Genomic DNA, 20,836 nt, shown 5'->3' on the forward strand with positions numbered 1-20,836 from the left:
CAGAACTCATGTTACTTACAAACCCATGTTGACAGGGGCTTGCTATAACTCATGATGACCTATGTAAGGACTATGGTGTGGGTGCTTGACTTCGTCCTCAAGAGCGTTCCATCACCCAAGGTGCTTTGAGATTATTATTTGAAGGCCTTGCTTGTCTGTCTTAATTTGTAGAGGGACGGAACCTGCCTCTTGGAATTTGTTTTTCTTCAGAGAGAGGGGGACCAAGCTGTAAAGCTCAGATATGGGGTTGGAGTCCAGCCTCTCCAAGTTTGTGGGGGTCTGTGAGCTCCAGTGAGGCAGAACTGGAACGAGTGTCATTCATAACACAAATGTTATGCATCCGATGAAGTGAGCTGTAGCTCACGAAAGCTCACGCTCAAATAAATTGGTGAGTCTCTAAGATGCCACAAGTACTCCTTTTCTTTTTGCGAATACAGACTAACACGGCTGCTACTCTGAAACCTGTCATTTATAACACAGCTTTAACATGAAACTCTGCTTGGAACTTTGCACCATGGGAGAAAAGGGTGAGAAGTCTTGTCATCCGATTTTGCAGTTAATAGATTTTAAGGTCAGAGCGATGATTGGATCATCTCATGTGACCTCTGCATTACACAGGCGAGAGCGTTCAACCCAGGGATTCCTGTGAACGAAGAGCACCCAGCTGCATTGTTCTACTTGCTAGACCACATATCTGCTTTCACTGACAGTAAGATCAGCGGTGCTGACTTTATGTGAGACTAAATCCCAAATCACTGAAGTTTTGCTAAAGCTTGCCAGAGTACTGCTGCTGGCTGGGTGTGTACAAACAGCCTGAAGAAGAGCTCCATGTAGCTCAAAAGCTTATCTCTTTCACCCACAGAAGTTGGTCCAATAAGAGATATTACCTCACCCATCTTGCCTCTCTAACATCACAGTGGCAGCCCCAGAGCCCAAACTTTCTAAACCACTGCCCTCCGTGGCAGGTTAGATACATAACATTTGTTGCCATTTCCCTGGGTGTTTTCACATAAAAGGTTGATTTTTTCCGTTACTCCGTTACCATGAGACTTAGCACCTCTGCAAATCAGGCCACAAACTCCCCTCAAATAAAGAAATCGGATCCCTGCCACATGCAACAAATTCTTAGCCTACGTTCTCCTCCCAAATCTGCAGAGGGAAGCAAATCTGCTTCTGTATCTGGGTCTACGATTCTCCATACAAAGGGAGACAAAAGCAATTGTGATGTGGACATATGTCCACTGAGAACGGGACTGAGACCATCAACTCATTTCACACAGACTGACGAACAACTGTCGGATGGTAACAACTTTCAATTGCTACTCAAGTCTCGCCTGAACCAATGGTGTTGGTCCTGCTTTGAGCAGGGGGTTGGACTAGAGGACCTCCTAAAATGTCTTCCAACCCTAATCTTCCATGATTCTATGATAATACACTGAAGTCCAGATCTGGTTCTGAACCCTGCAGCTTGCTGCTGTCTCTAGTCATTATCTGATCTGAAACAGGGAGTGACCCATAATGGTGAAAGGCATTGTTGCCATTTATCCATCACGTGATCTCTTCTCCTGCTTCTGGTGCTTGATCTCAGTCTCCCCATCCCCTGAAGGCTGTGAACATTAAAGACCCACATTAATACTCCCCTGCCTTTTTCTCCAAGTGTAAACTCTCTAAGGTATGTCTCAGTGTGCATGGAGAGCGCTGAGCAAAGGCAGCTCACTATTTCCCCTTTAACCAGTGTGCCTTTCTTGATCTCCTTTACCAGAATAAAACATACATATCAAGTTCATTTCAGCCAGAAACACCACAAGTAAAACACCATCAGCCCCTAGAGACGGGCACAGATCCCACCTCTGTCTAGCACCCCCTTCTTGGGTAGTTAGGGGTGGTATTGAAGCTTTGACTCTTCGCTCAGAGATGGGTAAGCAGCAAGGGAACTGCAGCCTACAACAGCAAATAGTATTCTTGGAGGAGAAATGTATGATCAGTGCTTAATTTGTAATGAAAGAGGTGCTGAGGCTCAAGCAATTAAGTGCCAGGCCTCTAGCAATTTTTTTACATTCCTAACTAATGCAGCAAGTCCAGTGGTGCCAGGGCTCTGAACTGCCAGGCCGAGAAGTGCCGGGCTCAGCCCTAGCACAAACGAAGCAATGTGCACGATGAATTGCTCAGAATTTCACTCACACCGAGTGATGATGGGAAGGACGGGAAGGGATTCCATTCTGACAAATAGCATGGGCTTTCTCCGGTGAGCAGAGGTAGCCCTGTGTTGTGGTGGGGAAATGCAAATACACACACATGCGGAACGCCCCCCAAACATTACACAGCAGCTTTGAGCCACTCTGCTCAGCAGGGTGAATTTCAGCACCGACAGGTGTGTTTTTATATAAATCAAAATAAATAACCAAAACAAACATCTCACATTGCCCACCTCGATTTTTGTTCTCTCTGTTCAAACATGAAGGGCAAGCGCTGCAGGCGGACCGGAAGCTCCCTTTACCCCACGAAAAGCAGATGTGTCCAAATGTCTATGTGGGAGGCAAATGTCCACCCAAGATAGTCCCATCCAGCAAAGGAAGCAACTGCACAATGACAGCTGGGGAAACGGAAATGTGCTGGCCTAGGTTGAAATCCACACATAATTGGAACATACCATGTTGCCAGTATTTTGCTGGCAGTTTTATACTGCCCTTGGCTTTGTCTTCACTGACACAAAGGTGTGTGTTTTTTACAGTACAATAATTAAGGCTAAGATGTAGTCATGGGTATTTTTAAGTCAGGGGTATTTATAGTAAAAGTCATGGACAGGTCACAGGTCATGAATATTTGTTTATTGCTCATGACATGTCCATGACTTTTACTATAAATACCCCTGACTAAACCTTAGCTGCTCCTGGGGCCCCTGGGCACCATTGCTCTGGGGGAACCTTGGGGGCCAATGACTGGCCTCTGCTTGACAGCGGGGGCTGACTGCACCTGGCCAGCCATTGCTCTGAGGCCCCTGGGGCCAGCTGCTTGGATGGCCCTGGGGTCAGCCGCACTGGCCATTGCAGAAGTCCCGGAAAGTCACTGACTTCATGACTTCCATGAACTCCATGACAGAGGTCATGCAGCCTTAACAATAACTAGCCCAAGAGCCTTATCTCACTGTAAAATTCTAAGTGGAAACAAGGCACTTGTAGTGTTACCATGAGGTAGCCCTGCGTGGGGTCTACCTCACTTTGCTTACCTCATGGTAAAACTACAGTGCCTTGTTTTTCCAGCGGGATAGCTAACGTGCATTAGATACCCCGTGACAAAAACCCACCTCTTTCTGTGAGTGAAGGAAGACCTAGCCCTAGGCAGGACAAACAGTAGCAGAAAGCATTTTGCATGGGTGGTAATGCATAAGCAGCATAAATCTTGGGTCTGACAAACACTTGTCATTGTTTTCCTCCTGGATGGAGCTCCCTAGATCCAGACCAACCACAGGACTGCTAACCCCGTCAGTTCCTTGGCATATAATGCACATGCTGATATCCCTGGAATTTAAACTTTGGATTGCTCTCTTGCTGCAAGCTGTCACCTTTCCCCCGTGTCTCTGTTTCAAAAATCTCGCTTACTACCGAGGCCAGGGGTGGTGGGTCGTCTTCTGAGCACACGGTGAGGCTGTCACTGTCGCTTGCAATGCCCTCATCCTCTGCGAGCTTTAAAGTCTGGAAGCAAACAAGCGGCCCATCAAGAGGGAAGCCCTCGGAGTCCTCGCTGACAAGAGGCTTCCCATTCAGCCCCTCCATCAACACAGTCACCTGAAGGAAGGTGTCTCCTTGGCAGACATGCTGCCCATTTCCACTAGTAGCTGGATATCTGGCTTCAATGAGAGAGAAGTCTCCCAAGGAGGAACTCTCAGAAAGGAAGGATTTCTCGCTGTCTTGGAACCCAGAGGTGTCCTCCTCGGCCGAGCCTCTTCTCCAGACAAGCTGAGAGAACTCTAACCCTGCTAGGTTAGACAAAGATCCTCCCTCAAGGTGGGAGCCACCCAGTTCAGAGCCCAAGTGGGACCCTTGGTGACTCGTGCTGGCTGCTTGGCTGTTGGGAGCTCTCTTCGGGAACCGAGGCATTTCAGTGTAGGGTCTGAAACTGCTGCTGTCATCCTCCTCCTCTTCCTCCCAGAGTGAGAGGAGAGAAGCCTTTAGTGATACATTGTTCCTCACTGAAGGACCACTCCTTCTCCCTCCCAAAGCTGGCTTCTCCAAGCAGACGAGGGCTTCCTCAAAGAACTCCTTTTCGCTGGTCTCCTTCTCAAGGATCTTCCTAGGAGCTCTGAAATGGGAGAAATCCTAGAGGGAAGGGAAATGAGATTGGCAGGTTAAAGGGAGTTTTGATTTTGATGGATACTTTTTAAAGCAACTGTAGTGGGCATGGGAAGTGGCAGAGAGCCTGGAGAATGGCTCTTATTGTGGGCCTGTACAGCACAATGGGGCCCAGTCCCAATTGACTTCAGTTAGGGTGACCAGACGTTCCATTTTAAAGGGACAGTCCCGTATTTAAGCTCTCCTGCAGGTGTCCAGACTTTTTCTTAAAAACAGGCAAATGGTCCTGTATTTTCTGTCTCCCCCACATCAGTACGGTGGGTCCTGCTGCTGGCCAGGTCCCTGCTTGCCAGCCGCCCACCCACCAGTGGTGAAGGGGGCGGGGGTGTGTCCAGTGGCGGACGATGGGGTGGGTGCACAAGGCTGGTGGTGGGGCGAAGATGCAGCGTGCAGGGCTGGCCGCTCCCCCTGCTGGTTCATCAGCGCAGCCCCCGCTGTGTGCCAGCTCTCGGCCAGCAGGACCCCACCATCCCGTCCTGTTTCTGGCTGGTGCTGGCTGCGTGCTGCGGTGGCTGGTGAGTGCTGGCAGGCACCAGGTGATGGCCACTTACATGTCGCCTCTGCTGCCCACCCATCATGCTCCCCCTCTAACTGTCCTCTCCCTGCTTTGCCCCTTCGCCCCCCCTGCCCCTCTGGTCCTCCATATCCCCCCCAGCGGGTCGTGTCCTGCTCCCAGCACTGTGTGGAGAACCCTGGTCAGAGTGTTCAGCTCACCCACAGCGCTGGCCCGGGGAAGCCTCTCCGCCCCTCAGCTAAACTCTGAAGTGGCAGGATTGGGGCGGGGAGAAGCAATTTCCAGCCTGTTCACACCCGAACCTGCAGGCTCCACAGCAGCCCTCAGGGCAGAGGCTTAGCACCCTCTTCAGCACCCCACCCCCGGGTCTTGCCCCCAGGGAGCGCGGGGCTGCTCCATCCCCTAGGAATCCTCCCTTCCTGAACCACCCCTCTGGCTGGGTTCACTGAAGCCCCTGCAGTCAGGTTCCCTGGGCCCTGGTGCAAAATGCATTCTTAGGGCTTAACCCCTTCCTGCCTGTGCCATAGCCGAGGTGGCTGGCTTATGTGGGTGCCAAGAAGCAGCCTGGAGGTGATAGCTGCCTTTTGACACTGTGTGGGCAGAAAGGGACAAGCTGCTTCCAGCCACACTGGGGGTGGGGGGTGGAGAGGAGATGAACTCTGCAACAACACAGGCCAGGTCATCCCTTCCCTGGGGGGAGGGATAGCTCAGTGGTTTGAGCATTGGCCTGCTAAACCCAGGGTTGAGAGTTCAATCCTTGAGGGGGCCATTTAGGGATCTGGGGCAAAAATTGGGGATTGGTCCTGCTTTGAGCAGGGGGTTGGACTAGATGACCTCCTGAGGTCCCTTCCAACCCTGATATTCTATTATTCCCCCCTCCTCCCCTGCAGCTGGAAGCAGCTCCTGTCCCTTCCATACCTCTAGTCATTTTTGTTGCCCTTTTCTGAACCAATTCCAATATATCTTTTTTGAGATGGGGTGACCACATCTGCACGCAGTATTCAAGATATGGCCATACCAGGGATTTATATAGCGGCAAGATGATATTTTCTGTCCTATTATCTATCCCTTTCCTAAGCCTTGTGTGCTACCGCTGTTCAAATACACTGAAGTTTGTGTTATCTGATCTCAACTCTGGACTCAATCCTGAGAGGTGCGGAGGAAATCAGGAAGAGTTGCAAGAACACGGCAGCTTCCAGGATTGACCCAATAACGGAGTCGTTCCATACCAAAGCTTGAGGCCTCTTCTCTCTCTTGGCAGCTTGTTTACCCAGACATAGGATGGAGGCAGCGGCAGCGCAAAGGAAAAGCATGACGAGCAATGGGACTGCAATGGTGATGAGGAACTTCCAGTCCATGGCTGCAAGAGAGAAAGCCAAGAAATAGTTCTGTAGCTGTGGACATATTCTACAAATACTACTAGCTTCTTACAGAGGACTTCCCATCCGTCGATCTCAAATCCCCGTGTCATTCTCCTCATCCGACAACAGCCTAGACAAGGGAGTGATTTGGCCAGCAGGTCAATGACCAAACCAGGAACAGAACTCAGGTCTGCCCACATCCAGACCAGCATCCTGTCTAGAGCTGGTCAAAACCTAATTCATTTTTTTACAGAAAACATTGCTGAAAATGGAAAAAAACCAAACACTCTAATCTGGATTCTCCATGGACAATTTATATTTTCAGGGGAAATTCAAATACCAAAAATTCTGGGCTGAAAAACCAAGTTATTTTGGCTAAAATATTTTGGTTTATGGCCAAAGTCTTTCAGTTTTTTGGGCATTTTGGTTTTTGACAAAAATTTCCACAGAAAGGAGTCACTTTTTTTGCAAAACCAGCCTCTTTCCTGGACCACCCAATTCTCCATTAAAAACCAGTTTGGATGGAAACATTTCCTCCTAGGCCTGCCCCTTCCCACCGATCCCCTTGCTCCCCCCCAGCAGGGCCGTACCTTTGGTCTTTAACAGCACGCACACTGGCTTGGAGAACTTGCTGTGTTTTAGTTGGATTGCTTGGAAGGAAGCCCTGGCACTCAGGCAGTAATTGCCGCTGAACACAGAAGTGTTGATTGTTACCTTGTCCTGCTTCATGTTGTCATAGTACTGCTTCTGCTGAGACACAAGGAAAACGGAGGGTTGGAGACAGTTGGGGTTCTCTGTTCAGACCTGGATCCTCTGTTTAGACTCTGGAGGGACCTTTGTGACACGTCTTTCCTCTTCAGTGTGTAGGTGTTAGTCAGGCAAGAACCACGTATGACTCCACAGACGCCTGGTCTGGCACTGGTATTTCTCATTTGACTGTTTCAGTCTTCTAGGCCTTGGCTGCACTAGGGGTGGGGCTAGGGGGTGTTAATTTTGCGCTGAGTGTTTTGCACACTAACTGGTGCGTGTGAGACAGCCTGCTCTGTATACACAACGTCAGCTGTTCTCTGATTCAATACCTATCAGCGTGTCTCACACTTTGGACTTTGTGTGGAGGACGTGGGCAGGTATCCCATAAGGCTTTGCTTCTTTGCAGGACTCTATGTATCCTGGGACTTTTGTCTCTGTACATTGTGGGATATATAGCAGAAGGAACTGGAATCAAACAACTATTTCCAGGATTCCCTGTTCCCAAAAACCCAGATCCAACCCTCTCCCCTCCCCAGAACTTTAGAGAAATTTGGACCAAGATCCAAGCTTTGCATCTCCAGTATGTATCTATGCCTAATCCAATGAAACACTGGTCTTCTGACCTTGTCTTCAGTTCCGGCTTCCCAGAAATCCAGGTCATACTTCAGACCGATAAAGGCTTCGTTCACACAGGAGGCCAGGGGGAAGGTGGCACTCACGTTGATTGTAGTTTCCGTCACGCTCACTTTTAGTGTCGGGGGAGCCAGTTCCACTGCAATTGAGTGCCCAGATGTTAGAGCAGCACTCGCATAGATCCCAGTATGCAGCCCAAAGCCAGCCACCCAAACAGGCCACATATAAAGCAACCCTGGACACTAAGTTTTTGTGAAGCTCAGGCTCTTTTTTAGATGGCTAGAAAGAGTTCAAAGCCAGTGCTTAGGCCCGCCGACAGCAATTCCAGGCCCCAGGGCACAACAAGCAGTGGGCCCCCATGCATGCACAAGCTGAACCTGTGCGGACGTGGTCCGCCTGACATTTGGGCAGTGCTGCGCCTGTGCTGGCTGGTGCCCAGCAAGCTGCTGGCTGCGCTCTTCTGCACAGCCAGGCTTCCAAATGCCCGCCCAGTTGGGTTGCCAACTGTCTAATCACGCAAACCCAAAAACGCTTGCCCCACCCCCTGCCCCGCCCCTTCCTCTGGGAGGGAATTGGGTGCGGGAAGGGATGCGGGTTCGGACTCTGGGAGGGAGTTTGGGTGTGGGGTGCAGGGTCTAGGCTTGGGTAGGGGGTTGGGGTTCAGGAGGGGTTCAGGGGGTCGGCGCTTACCTCGGGTGGCTCCCGAAAGCAACTGGCATACCCCTCTGACAGTGGCTCCTAGGTGGGGGGCCTAGGGAGTCTCCGCCTGCCGCTGCCCACAGGCACCACCCCCACAGCTCCCATTGGCTGCAGTTCCCAGCCAATGGGAGCTGTGGAGTCTGCACTTGGGGCGGGGGCAATGCGTGGAGACCCCCTCCCCAAGGGCTGCCGCAGCAGCGCACAGTGAGGGCGGGCAGGAAGCCTGCCTTAGCCCTGCTGTGCTGCTGCCGGCGGCCCCCGGGCCCTTTTAAATCACCCAGGCCCCTAGGCAGTTGCCCCCGTTACCCCCCCCCCCCCCCGTCAGTGGGCCTGCCAGTGCTTTAAGCATCTGACTTGGCAGTAGCCCCTTGATCTGCAGAAGCCACGATCTCAGTGAACATGTTGGATAATGAAGGACAAAGAGCTGCCGACCAGAAACTCCCCAATGGGCACTGTCCTTCCTCCAGGGGAGGTTGTTGAGACTCAGCTCTCTGCATAGGGCCTACAGCTGTAGTGTGGGTCTGTTCTATTCAGGTTCTTATGCCGTGTCCAGCACCATGGTATCTGAGCACCTTACGAAATCTTACAAGCGTGGAGGAGAGTAGAGGGAAACTCCAAACTCTTCTAGTCCTGTGGGGGCATCACACAAACATTCTCTCGGGAAAGGCTGTTCAGCCATAGCATAGACTAACAATAACATACCATCAAAATGATATTCCATGACTCCCGACTCCACCCAAGGGGACCTGCGCCCTGCCGACCGGGCTTTGACACGGGCGCTGAATTTGTTGTACAGGTCTGGCACACAAGTCAGATTGCAGGTGGTTTGGGAAATATTTCTGCAGTGTTGGACCTTTTCCCAGTGCTTTAAGTGATCCCATCTGAAAGAAGAAACAAAACCAACACAGGGCTGAACATCTAGTGCTTCTTTGGGCTAGCAGGGGTGGCGTTTTGCAGAACTAGCCCCAAACATGGCTGAGGGTTTACGGCAGAGCTCTCCCCATATTTGCCTATTCCCAGGGATTGGCCCTGGCAAAGAGACAGAGCCCAAATTCTAATTATTTAAATGGCCTCACAGATTTACATTCTGCTTTGCAGCTAAACAATGAAAGGAAGGATTGCCCAGTGGTTAGGTGCAAACCTAGAACTCAGGCAACCATGGATCAAATCCCCTTTTCTGACTCAGACTTCCTGGGTGACCTTGGGAAAATCACACATGCCGTGATACTGATGGTGGCGTGGAGTAGGGTACATGTAGCTATATACTGCAGTGAAAAATGGGATGCATGGGAAATTCTCTGGCAGCAGGGAAGCTGCTGCAGCCTTTCCCCACTGTTTCCACCGGGCCAGAGCCTTTCCCCGCTGACAGAGGCTTTCCCTGCGGTGGGGAAAGGCTCTGGCAGAGGAGAGGTAACAGGACGCTACACTGCTAAAAATAGCAGTCCAGACATGGGAGGCCCAGCTTGGGCATGTAGGGCTATGTAGGGTACACACACTAAGGTTCTGGCATGTCTCTACTCTACAGGGCTAAGCAGTGCTTCTCCGTCTACACTGCTGTTTACTCCTGTGCTGCGGGACGTGCTACCTCTGTACTCCACACACCGCGGTAAGCATAGACACCGACTTAGTGTCCGTGCCTCAGTTTCCTCATCTGTAAATCAGGTATAATAACACTGCCCTGCCATGCCTTGCACTGATGTCATGATGAGCAGCACATTAAACACAGTCAGGCACTCAGATATGACATATAAGTGCTTAAGGTAGAAGGAATGAGACCCAGCCTCTTCCCTAAAAAGCTTTACAACCCCAGGCCAAGATTTTCAAATGTGACTCGTAATTTTAGGCACCCCTGGGGGGTTTTTGGGTGCCCTACTTGAGCTGCCTTAAAAGGTCCTGAGTTCCAGAGGGATGGTCCTCTGCAACTCCTGAGGATCAGACCCCTTGAAAGTGTCTCACACTGGGGCCCGCAAATCACTTTTGAAACTCTTAGCTTAAGTTCATTGGGCCTAGTCCCTGCCCATGGAGGCCAGTGAAAAGGCTCCCATTGACATCCCTGCAGGATGGATCAGGATCTGCAAGTCCTCCCAATGTGGGCTGCACAAGCGGGCCCTGGGGAAGAGAGGCAAACACAGGCAGGAGGAGAGGCAGCCCAGGGGAGGGAAGGCTGAGGGAGGATCAAAGGAAGGGGAGGTTTGAAGCAGTGGGTTTTAAGGAGAGAGAAGGAAAAGAGAGATTGTGCTTGGTAGATGAAAACAAGGGGCCAGATTCTCCACTCTGCTGCACCAGCTTCCTGCTGGTGAAACGCCATGTCTCCAGTTACATGGTCATCAACGGAAAGACGTCTACTGACTTGGCTCAGGCCCCAAAGAACCAGACCCATGGGAACTGACACCACCTGGAGAGGAAGGCAAGGCCGGAAGCAAGGGGCCAGCTGAAGGGAGATCAGCAAAAGAGAGACCCTCTAGGGAGAGGTAAAAGAGGAAGGCAGAGCCTGGGGCAGATGAGATTAAGGAACTTGAAACTGCAGTGGTAAGAGGCAGGAAGCTAGACAGGGACCACAGGGGTGTGCTCAGAATGGCAGGGGAGAAAGGGAATTTTAGCAGCCAGCCTGCGTGGGGTGTACTAAGACAGTCCCCGTGACAGCACAGAGAGCAAACACGGCCCGGCTGGCCTGGGCAGCACTGGGGAGCGCTTTTAACCAGGCTCTAAGTTGCCTGCACCCCAGCTCCCCGCAGTGCTCTACATAGGGTTGCCAACTTTTAGTCACACAAAACCGAACACCCTGGCCCCACCCTCTGCCCCACCCCTTCCCCAAGGCCCCACCCCACTCCTTCTCTGATGCCCCACCCCTGCTCACTCCTTCCCCCCTCCCTCTGTTGCTTGCTCTCCCCCGCCCTCACTCACTTGCTCATTTTCAGCTCATTTTCACCCCCTTCCACAGGGATTGGGGTCTGGGAGAGGGTGAGAGCTCTTGCTGGGGGGTGTGGGAAGGTGCTCTGGGCTGGGGCTGAGGGGTTTGGAGTGTGGGAGACTGCTCTGAGCTGAGGCTGGCAGTTGGGGTGCGGGAGGGGATATGGGCTCTGAGCTGGGGGTGCAGGTTCTGGGGTGGGGCCAGAAATCAGGGGTTCAGAGTGTGGGAGGGGGGTCAGGGCTGGGGGGAGGTGAGGGCTCTGGCTGGAGGTGTGGGCTGTAGGCTGGGGCCAGGGATGAGGGGTTTGGGGTGCAGGAGGGGGTTCTGGACTGGGGCCGAGGGGTTTGGAGTGCAGGGGGTGGTTCCAAGCTGGGGCAGGGGGTTGGGGTGCAGGAGGGAGTGGGGGGTGCAGGCTCCAGGAGGACGTTTGGGTGCGGGAGGGGGCTCAGGGCTGGGGCAGACGGTTGGGGTGTGGGAGAGGGTTTGGGCTCCAGGCAGCGCTTAACTCAGGTGGCTTCCAGGAAGCTGGCAGCATGTCTCTTGGCTCCTAGGTGGAGGCACGGCCAGGTGGCTCTGTGCGCTGCCTTGCCTGCAGGCATCACCCCCGCAGCTCCCATTGGCTGCAGTTCCCGGCCAGTGGGATCTGCAGAGCTGGCACTCGCGGCAGGGGCAACACACAGAGCCTCCCTGGCAGCGCCTCCACCTAGGGGCTGCCGAGAGATGTCCCTGCTTCTGGAGAGCTGCGTGGAGCCAGGTAGGGAGCCTACCAGCCCCGTGCCAATGAGACTTTTAATGGCCTGGTTCAGCAGTGCTGACCGGAGCCGCCAGGTTCCCTTTTCGACTGGTGTTCCAGTTGAAAACCAGACCTCTGGCAATCCTAGCCCTACAAGGGACAGCCCTGTACCTGATCAGTTTGTTTGCGGGCCTGGTCCATCCAGCATAAAAAGCTATGAACAGACCCCGCTAATAGAATCACCACACCCAGTTCTCCCCACACCCCCACTGCCATGGGGAACAAGCCCCAGGCACTTCTAGTCATTTTCCCTTGTGAGACACCCACCTTTGGTATCTCACGGTATACAGCACATCTGGCGGGGACCCCTCCCCGGGGAGCCATGTCAAAACCATGCCGAAATCCTTCGACAGCAGCGTCACGTTGCGAGGGGGGGACAGTGGCACGGTGGGCTGCCCCAGAGCTACAGAGCCTGGAAAGGAAGGAAATAGGAAGGAAAAGCTATTCAAATGCTCCAGCCTTGATTCTGGGGCTGGGACAGGTTTGGGCGCTCATGGGAGAACAGCATGTGTGAGGACCTACTGCTCTCTGATGCCTTCCTGCAGCACTCCCAATGGGCGTGATTCACCCCGGCCCTAGAGGGAGGGGGGGGCGGGGTTGGAGCATGTTTTGGTTTTGCCCATTTTCCTGCCCCTCAGGCTTTGTCCTTCAAGCACAAGAACAAGCTCGGTGCACCTGAGTCCAGCCTCAACGAGGTCGTAGGCTGCCCACACTTTTCTCTACCCCTGAAAGCAGCTTGGGGTTCAGATCCGGCTCCGGGGAAAGGACTGGATCAGTTCTTAGTTTACATGCTCTGGTTTGAAGGTGCTACCTTCAGTTCCTACAGCAATTCCTCAGACAACTGTTTCAACTCCAATTTTTAAAAACAGATCACTCCCAAAATTCCAGATTTCTGAGTCCGAAGCAGGCCATGGCCCTGCCAGCCCTACACGCCAGGCACCTGGGGTTTTCAGGACAGAACCAATTTCTAGCCATCCCTGCTCCTTCAGCACGATGCTTTTTAGGGTAGGTCCACGTCTGAGTTGGGGGTGTGATGCCCAGCTCCTGTAAATGGACCTGCACTAGCTCTGCGTGAGCAAGCGCCTAAAAATAGCAGCATGTCCACAGCAGCACTGGCAACTGCTGGGACTAGCCACCCAGAGAACAATCCTGCCCAACCCCCTGGGCCTGGGCCCCCACAGACACACTGCTAGTTTTAGGCACTAGCGTGAGTATATCTCCATGAACAGGGAATCGCACCTCCCATTTCAAATGTAGGCACACCTGAGAGGAAAACCTTTCATTTGACATTTATCCACCCCAGAGCCTTTCACTCCTGTTTACATGGCCGAGGCCCCATCCACAGCGACTTTGACTGCTTTGGCAAAGACAAAGCAAAAAGGATACGCTATGCTTGGACTATGCCTTTAACATGAGCAAAGCAGCACAAAGATGTCCATACCATACCTAGAATCTGCTGTAAGGAAGACAGAGCTAACAGGACTCCGATTCTCTGGGTAGACATGCTGAAGTCTCAACTTCCTGCTTGTAATGAGTTTTTTTTGTTATGACCACTTTCATTATCCAGTTTCCTGTAATAAGTAGTGTTGCCCGTCAGCCACCCACAGGAGAACACATGAACCACTCCCTGAGAGAGAGGTAGCCTCACACATCAGCTGCAATCCAAAGGCTGAGCTGTACTTTGAACATATGACACCTGTATGTAAGGGTACGCAGCTCCCAGTTTAACGATTGCTGTAATAAAAGAAAACAACTCTCAACCTTCAATGATAAATATGCTCTAGCCTTCCCTTCCAAAGTGCTTTACAAATACTTCTGCTTCCAAATAGCCTTCTGGTGTGGGGAAGTATTCTTAGATCCATACATAGATTTTAGGGGCAGAAGAGATCATTATGATTACCCAGCCTGTGTGTCTAGTAGCAGGCTAAAGAATTTCATCCAGTCATTCCTGTGTTGAGACTATATCTTGGGGCTGAGCATATTTTTAGAAGATATTATTATGCCCATTTTACAGATGGGGAAACTGAGTCATGGAGATGTGGAAAGTGACCTGCCAAAGTCACACTGTTATCAGTGGCAGAGCTGGGACTAGACTCCAGGTCTACACCCAGTCACACCCCTGGGCGCTTTCTCACAGAGACCATAGATTTCTCCTTTGTGTATTGAGAACTGTTATTGCTCCAGGCTGACCCAGTGCATCCCCTTGCCGGTGGGTGTGGTGTTGCAGGTGAGCCCTGACTTGATTTTTCCCTTACCAGCATTTCAACAAGTCCAGACAGACTGATAGATGATTGTGGAGAGTTTCATCAACTAACAAAAAAGGCAATGCAGAACATAAACAAAACTTTCACCCCAGCATCTCCGCTAGTGCAGATGCTCTAAACTGACGAGAGAAATGTTGAAATCTCGAAATCCCCTGCAAAAGGGAATGAGCTTTCTCCACCAAGCTCTGCCCAGAGGCTGGGTCGCTCACTGCCTGCCTGCATTGTGCCGTGGAACCTTCACTTGCAGGAGAACCAACAAATGGGAGCAGGGTATGGGTGGCCATTGTTTTGTTCCTGTCATTGCCCTGGGGGCATCCCCTCATCCCCCTTCCCCGAGCACATTCCCGGCCACTCTCAGGAGATGCTCAAGTCCTGGGCACCAACAACTCTTTAGGATGCCTCAGATCTCAGTGAGGGATCTACTGTGCCTGTTAATGAGGATGGAGAGTGGGTGCTGGGTCTGCAAGGCTCCCCTGTGGTGGTGACCAGGACAGCCGGGGAGAGACAGGCACACAGGAGGTGTGAGCAGTGCACAGAGAGACAGCGAATGCACATGTGTGTGTTAGGGCTGCCTGCACACATGTGCCTGGAAAGAAAGGCTGACACATAGGGTTGTTAGTAGCTAGGTGATCTTTATCCCTAGTCCCCAGTCACCTGACGTGGTGGTTCAGGGTTATAACCAGTTAATACCCCCATCCATGGCAGAGGTCAGACAGTGTCCACTGATTACAGTGCTCAAAGAGGGTGACTCACCATGGTGAAGGTAGAGGAAGTTTCCAGACCTGGAATGGGGTTGCACAGGAAGGCGAGTAGCAATTTCTGACTCTTTCCCCCACTCTGCAGCGGAGTGGGAAACAGCATCTATAGCAAATACCTCACTTCAGGTCTTCCTAAGAGCCCTGGAGGAAGGTCAATATAAAAGAGAACATGCAATTTTTAGCAAGAGTTAGGAGACTCCGACCTCCACGCCTGTGTGTCCCTGTAGAACATCAGGGGTTAAATCCTGGCCTCTTGGAAGTTAATGGCAAAACTCTCTTTGACTTCAACAGGGTCAAGGTTTCAGCCCTAGGGTGACCAGACAGCAGGTGTGAAAAATCGGGATGGGGGTGGGGGGTTAATAGGAGCCTATATAAGAAAAAGACCCAAAATCAGGACTGTCCCTATAAAATTGGGATATCTGGTCACCCTATTCAGCCCCCCAAAACTAACTAAATCACAGAAAAGAAACAAGCTAACATGGCAGGTCAGTACCACCAGGTGGTGCTGCCTAGCAAGCAAAAACCCATGGGATACTTAGCACATGGAATATAGGAGGATACAGGCATTAATCTGGGATGGAATTGAGACTCACTTAGGAACTTGAAATGTACTTTATTAAAACTCCCTCCACCTCCAGTGCCCTTTTCTGTATTGGCTTGCACCCAGATTTTCAAAGATGTCCACTAACTTTGGGCATCCAACATGAGACCCTTACAGCCGAACTCTACTCTCATGCCAGCATACCCAGACTTCAGTGGGGCTGTGTGGGCTCCAGATCAGGGCATTGCGTGAGCCACAATCTTAAACAGTGTGTAAAATCCAGGTTGTCCTGCAGTATCGTACAGCATATAGGGCACTGGCCTGGAAGTCGGGAGAGCTAGGTGCTTTTCCCAGCTCTGTCCTTGATCTATCTGTGTCTCTTTCCCCTGTGTCCTGTCTGTCTAGATTGTAAGCTCTTTGGGGCAGGGATTGACTCTCACTCTGTTTATAGCACCTACCACAACGGGGCACTGATCTCAGCTGGTGCGTTTAGGCACTACCATAATCACAATAATAGTGAAACTTAGAGAGTCCCAGCTATTTTCTGACTTTGCAACCAGTGATTCAGCCCTTACTGAGTCAGGGCTTGACTACCCCTTTCCCCATGAGCAGCCCTCCTGAAAGCCATGGGATTAGCCCTGTCAGGAAGGTGCAATGCAGTGAAAGTAAGTGGGGGGCAGCATCAGGCCTTCAGTTACTACTCAGGCAAACTCGCGTTGGTTCCAGTGGGCCCCCTGCTTGAGTGATACTAAGTGATGACCGGGGGCTTTGGCCCAGTCGGTGCAGAAGTCATCTTCACAGCCAAGCCTGGAGTGATCCCAATCCCCTGCCAGCTGGAGGCCCTTGCTGACAGACAGAGGGGATTTCTGGTATGAGCGTCGCCATGGGGACCAGAGCCATTTTCATGCTCCCAGGTCATGGAATAAAGAAAAAGCGCAGGTGATCTCTGAGCCAGGATTTGGGTGCAGGGAAAAGCGAGGAAGAATAAGAACTCTCCAACCTACAAACACATACAAAGGAGGCACCTCCCTGTGGGATTAGGGATGAGCTGATGGGTCTGAGTCTGACATTCCAGCTTGGACGCTTTGCTTCTCAAAGCTACCTTAACTGCTAATTACCTGGAAACAAATGCCAGGTCAAGCATCCAGCACTAGAGGTAGCTAAGCTGAAAGGAAGCTGAGATGAGCTGGCTGGGGCAGTCAGCCTGCCACTATGACCACACCTGCCTCTATCTGTAGGGGATCAAGAGCAACTGAGAGCACCTGTGAATGATGGATGGTAGCACCCCCTATGCACTGGGGCACGGTGGGGACAGCACCAGTTTAATGAACTCTTCCTGTTTGGACAACAGAAAATTGTGATTTTCACAAGCAAGACTAATAAATAATACTAATAAAGGCTGATGGTGGTCTCTGCTAGAGTCATTCCAGCTGCTAATGTCTTTTTATTTTTATTTCTCATTTAGAGATAGCTGACATTTTTCATTAGGAACACATTTTTTGATGCAAAATGGCCTTTTTGTGTCAAGAAATTTTTTGCAGTTGATTTGGGGTTTTTTCTCCCCTAAATTTTCCAGGTTTTTTTCAGTGAAACATGGACAAAATTTTGTGTTTTGACGACCAAAAAGTTTTCCGTTTTCTGTCAAAGCACTGGAAAACTTCAGTGGAAAACATTTTTTAAAGGTTTTTTTTTGTTTGCTTGTTTCAAAATTTCATGGAATCCCTGCCCTGCCCCATATCTCCCATTTTCCTATTGGCTCTCGTTACCTGGGGTAGGATAACGTCAGGCTGGATTGACGAATATCTCAGGCAGGGAGTGTCGAGTGACCAAGCTGTCTCGCATACACCAGAAATTGAAAATCTTAGGGCTTGTCTACACTTGAAATGCTCCAGCGGTGTCATGTGTCTGCATAGATGCAACCCATGCTGACGGGAGGGGTTCGCCCACCAGCGTAGGTAACCCCAGGGCCGGATTAACCTTTTGTGGGCCACCGTGTAGTTATTATGGCCCCCTTCCAAGCATGGGCTAGGTGCGATGGCACCATTGGCACATTGTAAACCTGGTACTGGGTAATCTGCCTCCCCAAGAGGTGGTGACTATGTTGACAGAAGAATTCTTCCATTGACCTAGCACTGTCTACACTGGGCATTAGTTTGTCAGGGGTGTGGATTTTTCACACTCCTCAGAGACCCAGCTATGCTGTTGTAAATTTCCAGTGTTGCCAAGCCTTTAGTCAAATGCAGTTAGACTTCCTGGTAGCTCTCACTGGATGTTTTGACAATGTTCTTAAAGGGACGCTGTACGGTAAAGATCGTGTTTAAAAACATATCTTACCTCTAGCCCTAAAAGCTTAGGTTAATGATTGACTCCAAAGCCCTTTGGTTATTCAAACGGAAAGCCATTTAAACATCCCAGTGGCTCTTTGCCATGTGGGCTGTTTGTTTCGTTTTGCAATTTACCAAAGGGCCCAATCCAGCAGAACATCTTTACCGAGTAATCACCCCAGCTGAGATATAGAGGCCCCATTGCACTAGGGGCTGTACATACACGGAGTAAGAGACAATCCCTGCCCCCTGTATCTTTACCCCCAGTGTTTCCTCCTGTGTATTCTCTCTAAAGTGCACTTCTTTCTCTCCATCCTTCAGGCTGCTGCACTCCTCTGCTTTCAGGGTCCCCCAGCTCTTGCACTGCTCTCGGTCAGTCTGTCCAAACTGCAGTAGCTGACCTCCTCCTCTCTAATCAGCTGACCTCCCTTCATGGGTGCCCAGTTTCTTCAGCATTCAAAAATCATGAGTCAGCCCCCTTTCCCCCCCCTGCCCCCCAACATCAGGGGATTGGTGTAAAGGTCGTTGGTTCTTTTTTGTTGCCTGCTGGGTTCTGAGCCCTTTGGGTCAGACCTAGGTCACATTTTCAGGCTCTTCTCCAAACCTGTGAGAGCTAGAAACTTGGAAAGCTGCAATTCCCATCTGACTCCTGCAGCTGGGGCTTTAAGAAAGCCACCAAATATCATGAGACTTGGGATCAAATCATGAGAGTTGGGCAACACTGTGTCCCTCTGGCGGCTTCTCTGCAACTCCACATCCTGTGTGGCCTCGTCCTCGACTTCCAGGCTCCACACAGACTGTGCCACTGACATCTTCTCTCCTGCTAGTCCCTGCTCACACTCCACTGTGCTTCCCTTCGGGACCCCTCTATCCTTCTCCAGCACTTAGTGCTTTCTCCCTTGCTGGGAACGACTGCCTGGATCACAGATGCTGTGCAGCCTCTCTCTCTCCTCCTTCAGATGCTTCCTCAGAGCCAGCCCCACCCATGCAGTCCGCTAACTAGCATAACCTGCGTGGTGAGCAACCCCCTGACCTGACAGTGTGAAGTCCTCCCCAACCTCTTGTGATCTCTCCTGTGCCCTAGCTCCTCTAACCTAGATTGTAAGATCCTCGGGGCAGGGACGGGTCCCACTGATTTCTCTGTTAAGCACAACACATATTTATGGGCATCTCCTTTTCTCCTCACCCCGGAGCATCTAGGCAAAGGGAACCAGCCTCAGTGTGAGTGGGATTCTCATCACTCCCAATGTCTTATCACAATGCAATTTTGGTCCAATGGATCTGACCTAAGGCACTTCATGACCCCCCCTTGCTGTAGTATCTAAGAGCCTCACAGTGTATTTATGCCCAGTGAGGGAGGGCAGTGCTACTGTCCTCACTATACATAAGGGAAACTGAGGCACAGAGCAGCTAAGGGACTTGCCCAAGGTCACACAGGAAGACTGTGGCAGAGCAGGGAATTGAACCCAGCTCTCCCAAATCCTCAGCTAGTGCCCTAACCACCTCTCTAAGCCTGCCGACCCTGAAGTGTCTTAGCTGGAGCTGGTTGAAAAACTGGGATGGGACATGGGAGTTCCATTTGACATTTTTCCTTCAAAAATATTCATGGGAAAATTAGAAATGTAATGAAAACAAATCAGTCTGGTTTTGGTTTGAATAGAAGATATGCATTTTGATTTTCAAAAACCAACATTCAATGAAAAAGGCCATTCAAAATGGTTTTGTTTCAAAATTTCCCAAAGACAAATTTCACTAAAACAACATTTTTCACATGGAAGCTCATAATTTTTCAAGGCCACGCTGGTTTCTGGCCAGCAGCTCTGATCTCACTTCCTTTGGCACCTTCCGAGCCTCTCCCCATTTGTGTGATGCTGGACGGAAGGGCGCCCTGGAGTTGGGCTGGGAAGATCCCTCTCTGATTCCAACCATGTTTGGCTCCATTTCCACTTCCACAGCAGCCTCCTTCCTTCCTACTTACCGGTTCATACAGTACAGTCACCTTCTGTGGGACAAGTCACATGATAAAGGGAGCAGCCATGGGCACACATACTATACGGCCCTTCCACACTAAGGTCCAGGAATAGCAGCCCATTTCATAAGCAGTGATCACCTTAGGGAGCATCTGTTTCTGTTACTTTGACCTCTTGGGGAAGACACGTACTTGAAGAGAAGCAGATCAATCAAAGTGACAAGCACTGGCCGAATCCTCTGAGGTGCTGTAACAGCTTCACGGAGAGCCCCGAGCCTGATCCTGGCACTCTGTGATATGGCAGCTGGACTTGTCCTTGGTTCCCAGGCTGGAGCAGCTTGAACTTTCCCACCCTATCACTGGGAAGTCCTGGAGTGGTTCTCTTCAAAGATCTTGCAGTGGAGTGTTTAGCCTGTAGCCTGTGGGACTGGGTCTTTTGTGATTCAGTATGGTATATTCGCTCTCTGTCTAGGTTCTTATATTGCCCCAGCAGTGTGGAATTTGAGTGCTCTGGCTTCCGCTATTTTGGTTCCTATTCACTCTGGAACGTCTTTCAAAGGATTCAGGAAGGCAAAGGAGAAGACCTGAGGAGGGACATGATAACAGTCTTCGAATATGTCAAAGGTTGTCATAGAGAGGATGAACCAATTTATTTGAGCATAAGCTTTCGTGAGCTACAGCTCACTTCATCGGACTAACACGGCTGTTACTCTGAAACCTGACATAGAGAGGATGGTGATCACTTGTTCTCTGTGTCCACCAAGGAGAGGATGAGAAGTAATGGGCTTAATTTGCAACGAGGGCGGTTAGAAAAACCATTGTATCTGTAAGGACAGTTAAGCACTGGACGAGGTTACCTGGAGATTCCATAACCTCCCTGTCGTCTGAGGTTTTAAGAACAGGTTGGACAAACACCTGTCAGAGATGGTCTAGAGATACTTAATCCTGCTGGACTAGATGACTTCTTGAA

The 20,836-nt window shown here is 50.9% G+C and overlaps 1 protein-coding gene across 2 annotated transcripts; it reads right to left on the reverse strand.

Moving 5' to 3' along the window:
• Positions 1–2,371: 2,371 nt before the first annotated feature.
• IFNLR1 (interferon lambda receptor 1) lies at positions 2,372–13,556 on the reverse strand. 2 transcript variants are annotated; one of them, XM_073317804.1, is made up of 7 exons: positions 13,457–13,556; positions 12,278–12,422; positions 9,009–9,187; positions 7,598–7,746; positions 6,815–6,971; positions 6,093–6,223; positions 2,372–4,316 (listed from the first exon to the last, which is right to left on the reverse strand). In XM_073317804.1, the coding sequence occupies exons 1-7, from the start codon at positions 13,512–13,514 to the stop codon at positions 3,483–3,485; spliced, it is 1,653 nt and encodes a 550-aa protein (XP_073173905.1). In that variant the 5' UTR covers positions 13,515–13,556; the 3' UTR covers positions 2,372–3,482. The 2 variants fall into 2 exon arrangements, with proteins under 2 accessions (XP_073173905.1, XP_073173904.1); XM_073317803.1 differs by having other exon boundaries at positions 6,815–6,974.
• Between the last annotated feature and the right edge of the window lie 7,280 nt (positions 13,557–20,836).

This window comes from Lepidochelys kempii, chromosome 19 (assembly GCF_965140265.1).
Source record: "Lepidochelys kempii isolate rLepKem1 chromosome 19, rLepKem1.hap2, whole genome shotgun sequence".
In the NCBI taxonomy this organism is placed as follows: domain Eukaryota; kingdom Metazoa; phylum Chordata; order Testudines; family Cheloniidae; genus Lepidochelys; species Lepidochelys kempii.

Coding starts and splice junctions, on each gene's coding strand:
- IFNLR1 (XM_073317803.1), bottom strand. CDS start 13,514: ATGTCTACCCAGAGAATCGGAGTCCTGTTAGCTCTGTCTTCCTTACAG. Junction 12,423..13,456: donor TTCCTTACAGCAGATTCTAG/GTATGGTATGGA, acceptor CTTCCTTTCCAG/GCTCTGTAGCTCTGGGGCAG. Junction 6,224..6,814: donor CGTGCTGTTAAAGACCAAAG/GTACGGCCCTGC, acceptor TCTCTCTTGCAG/CCATGGACTGGAAGTTCCTC.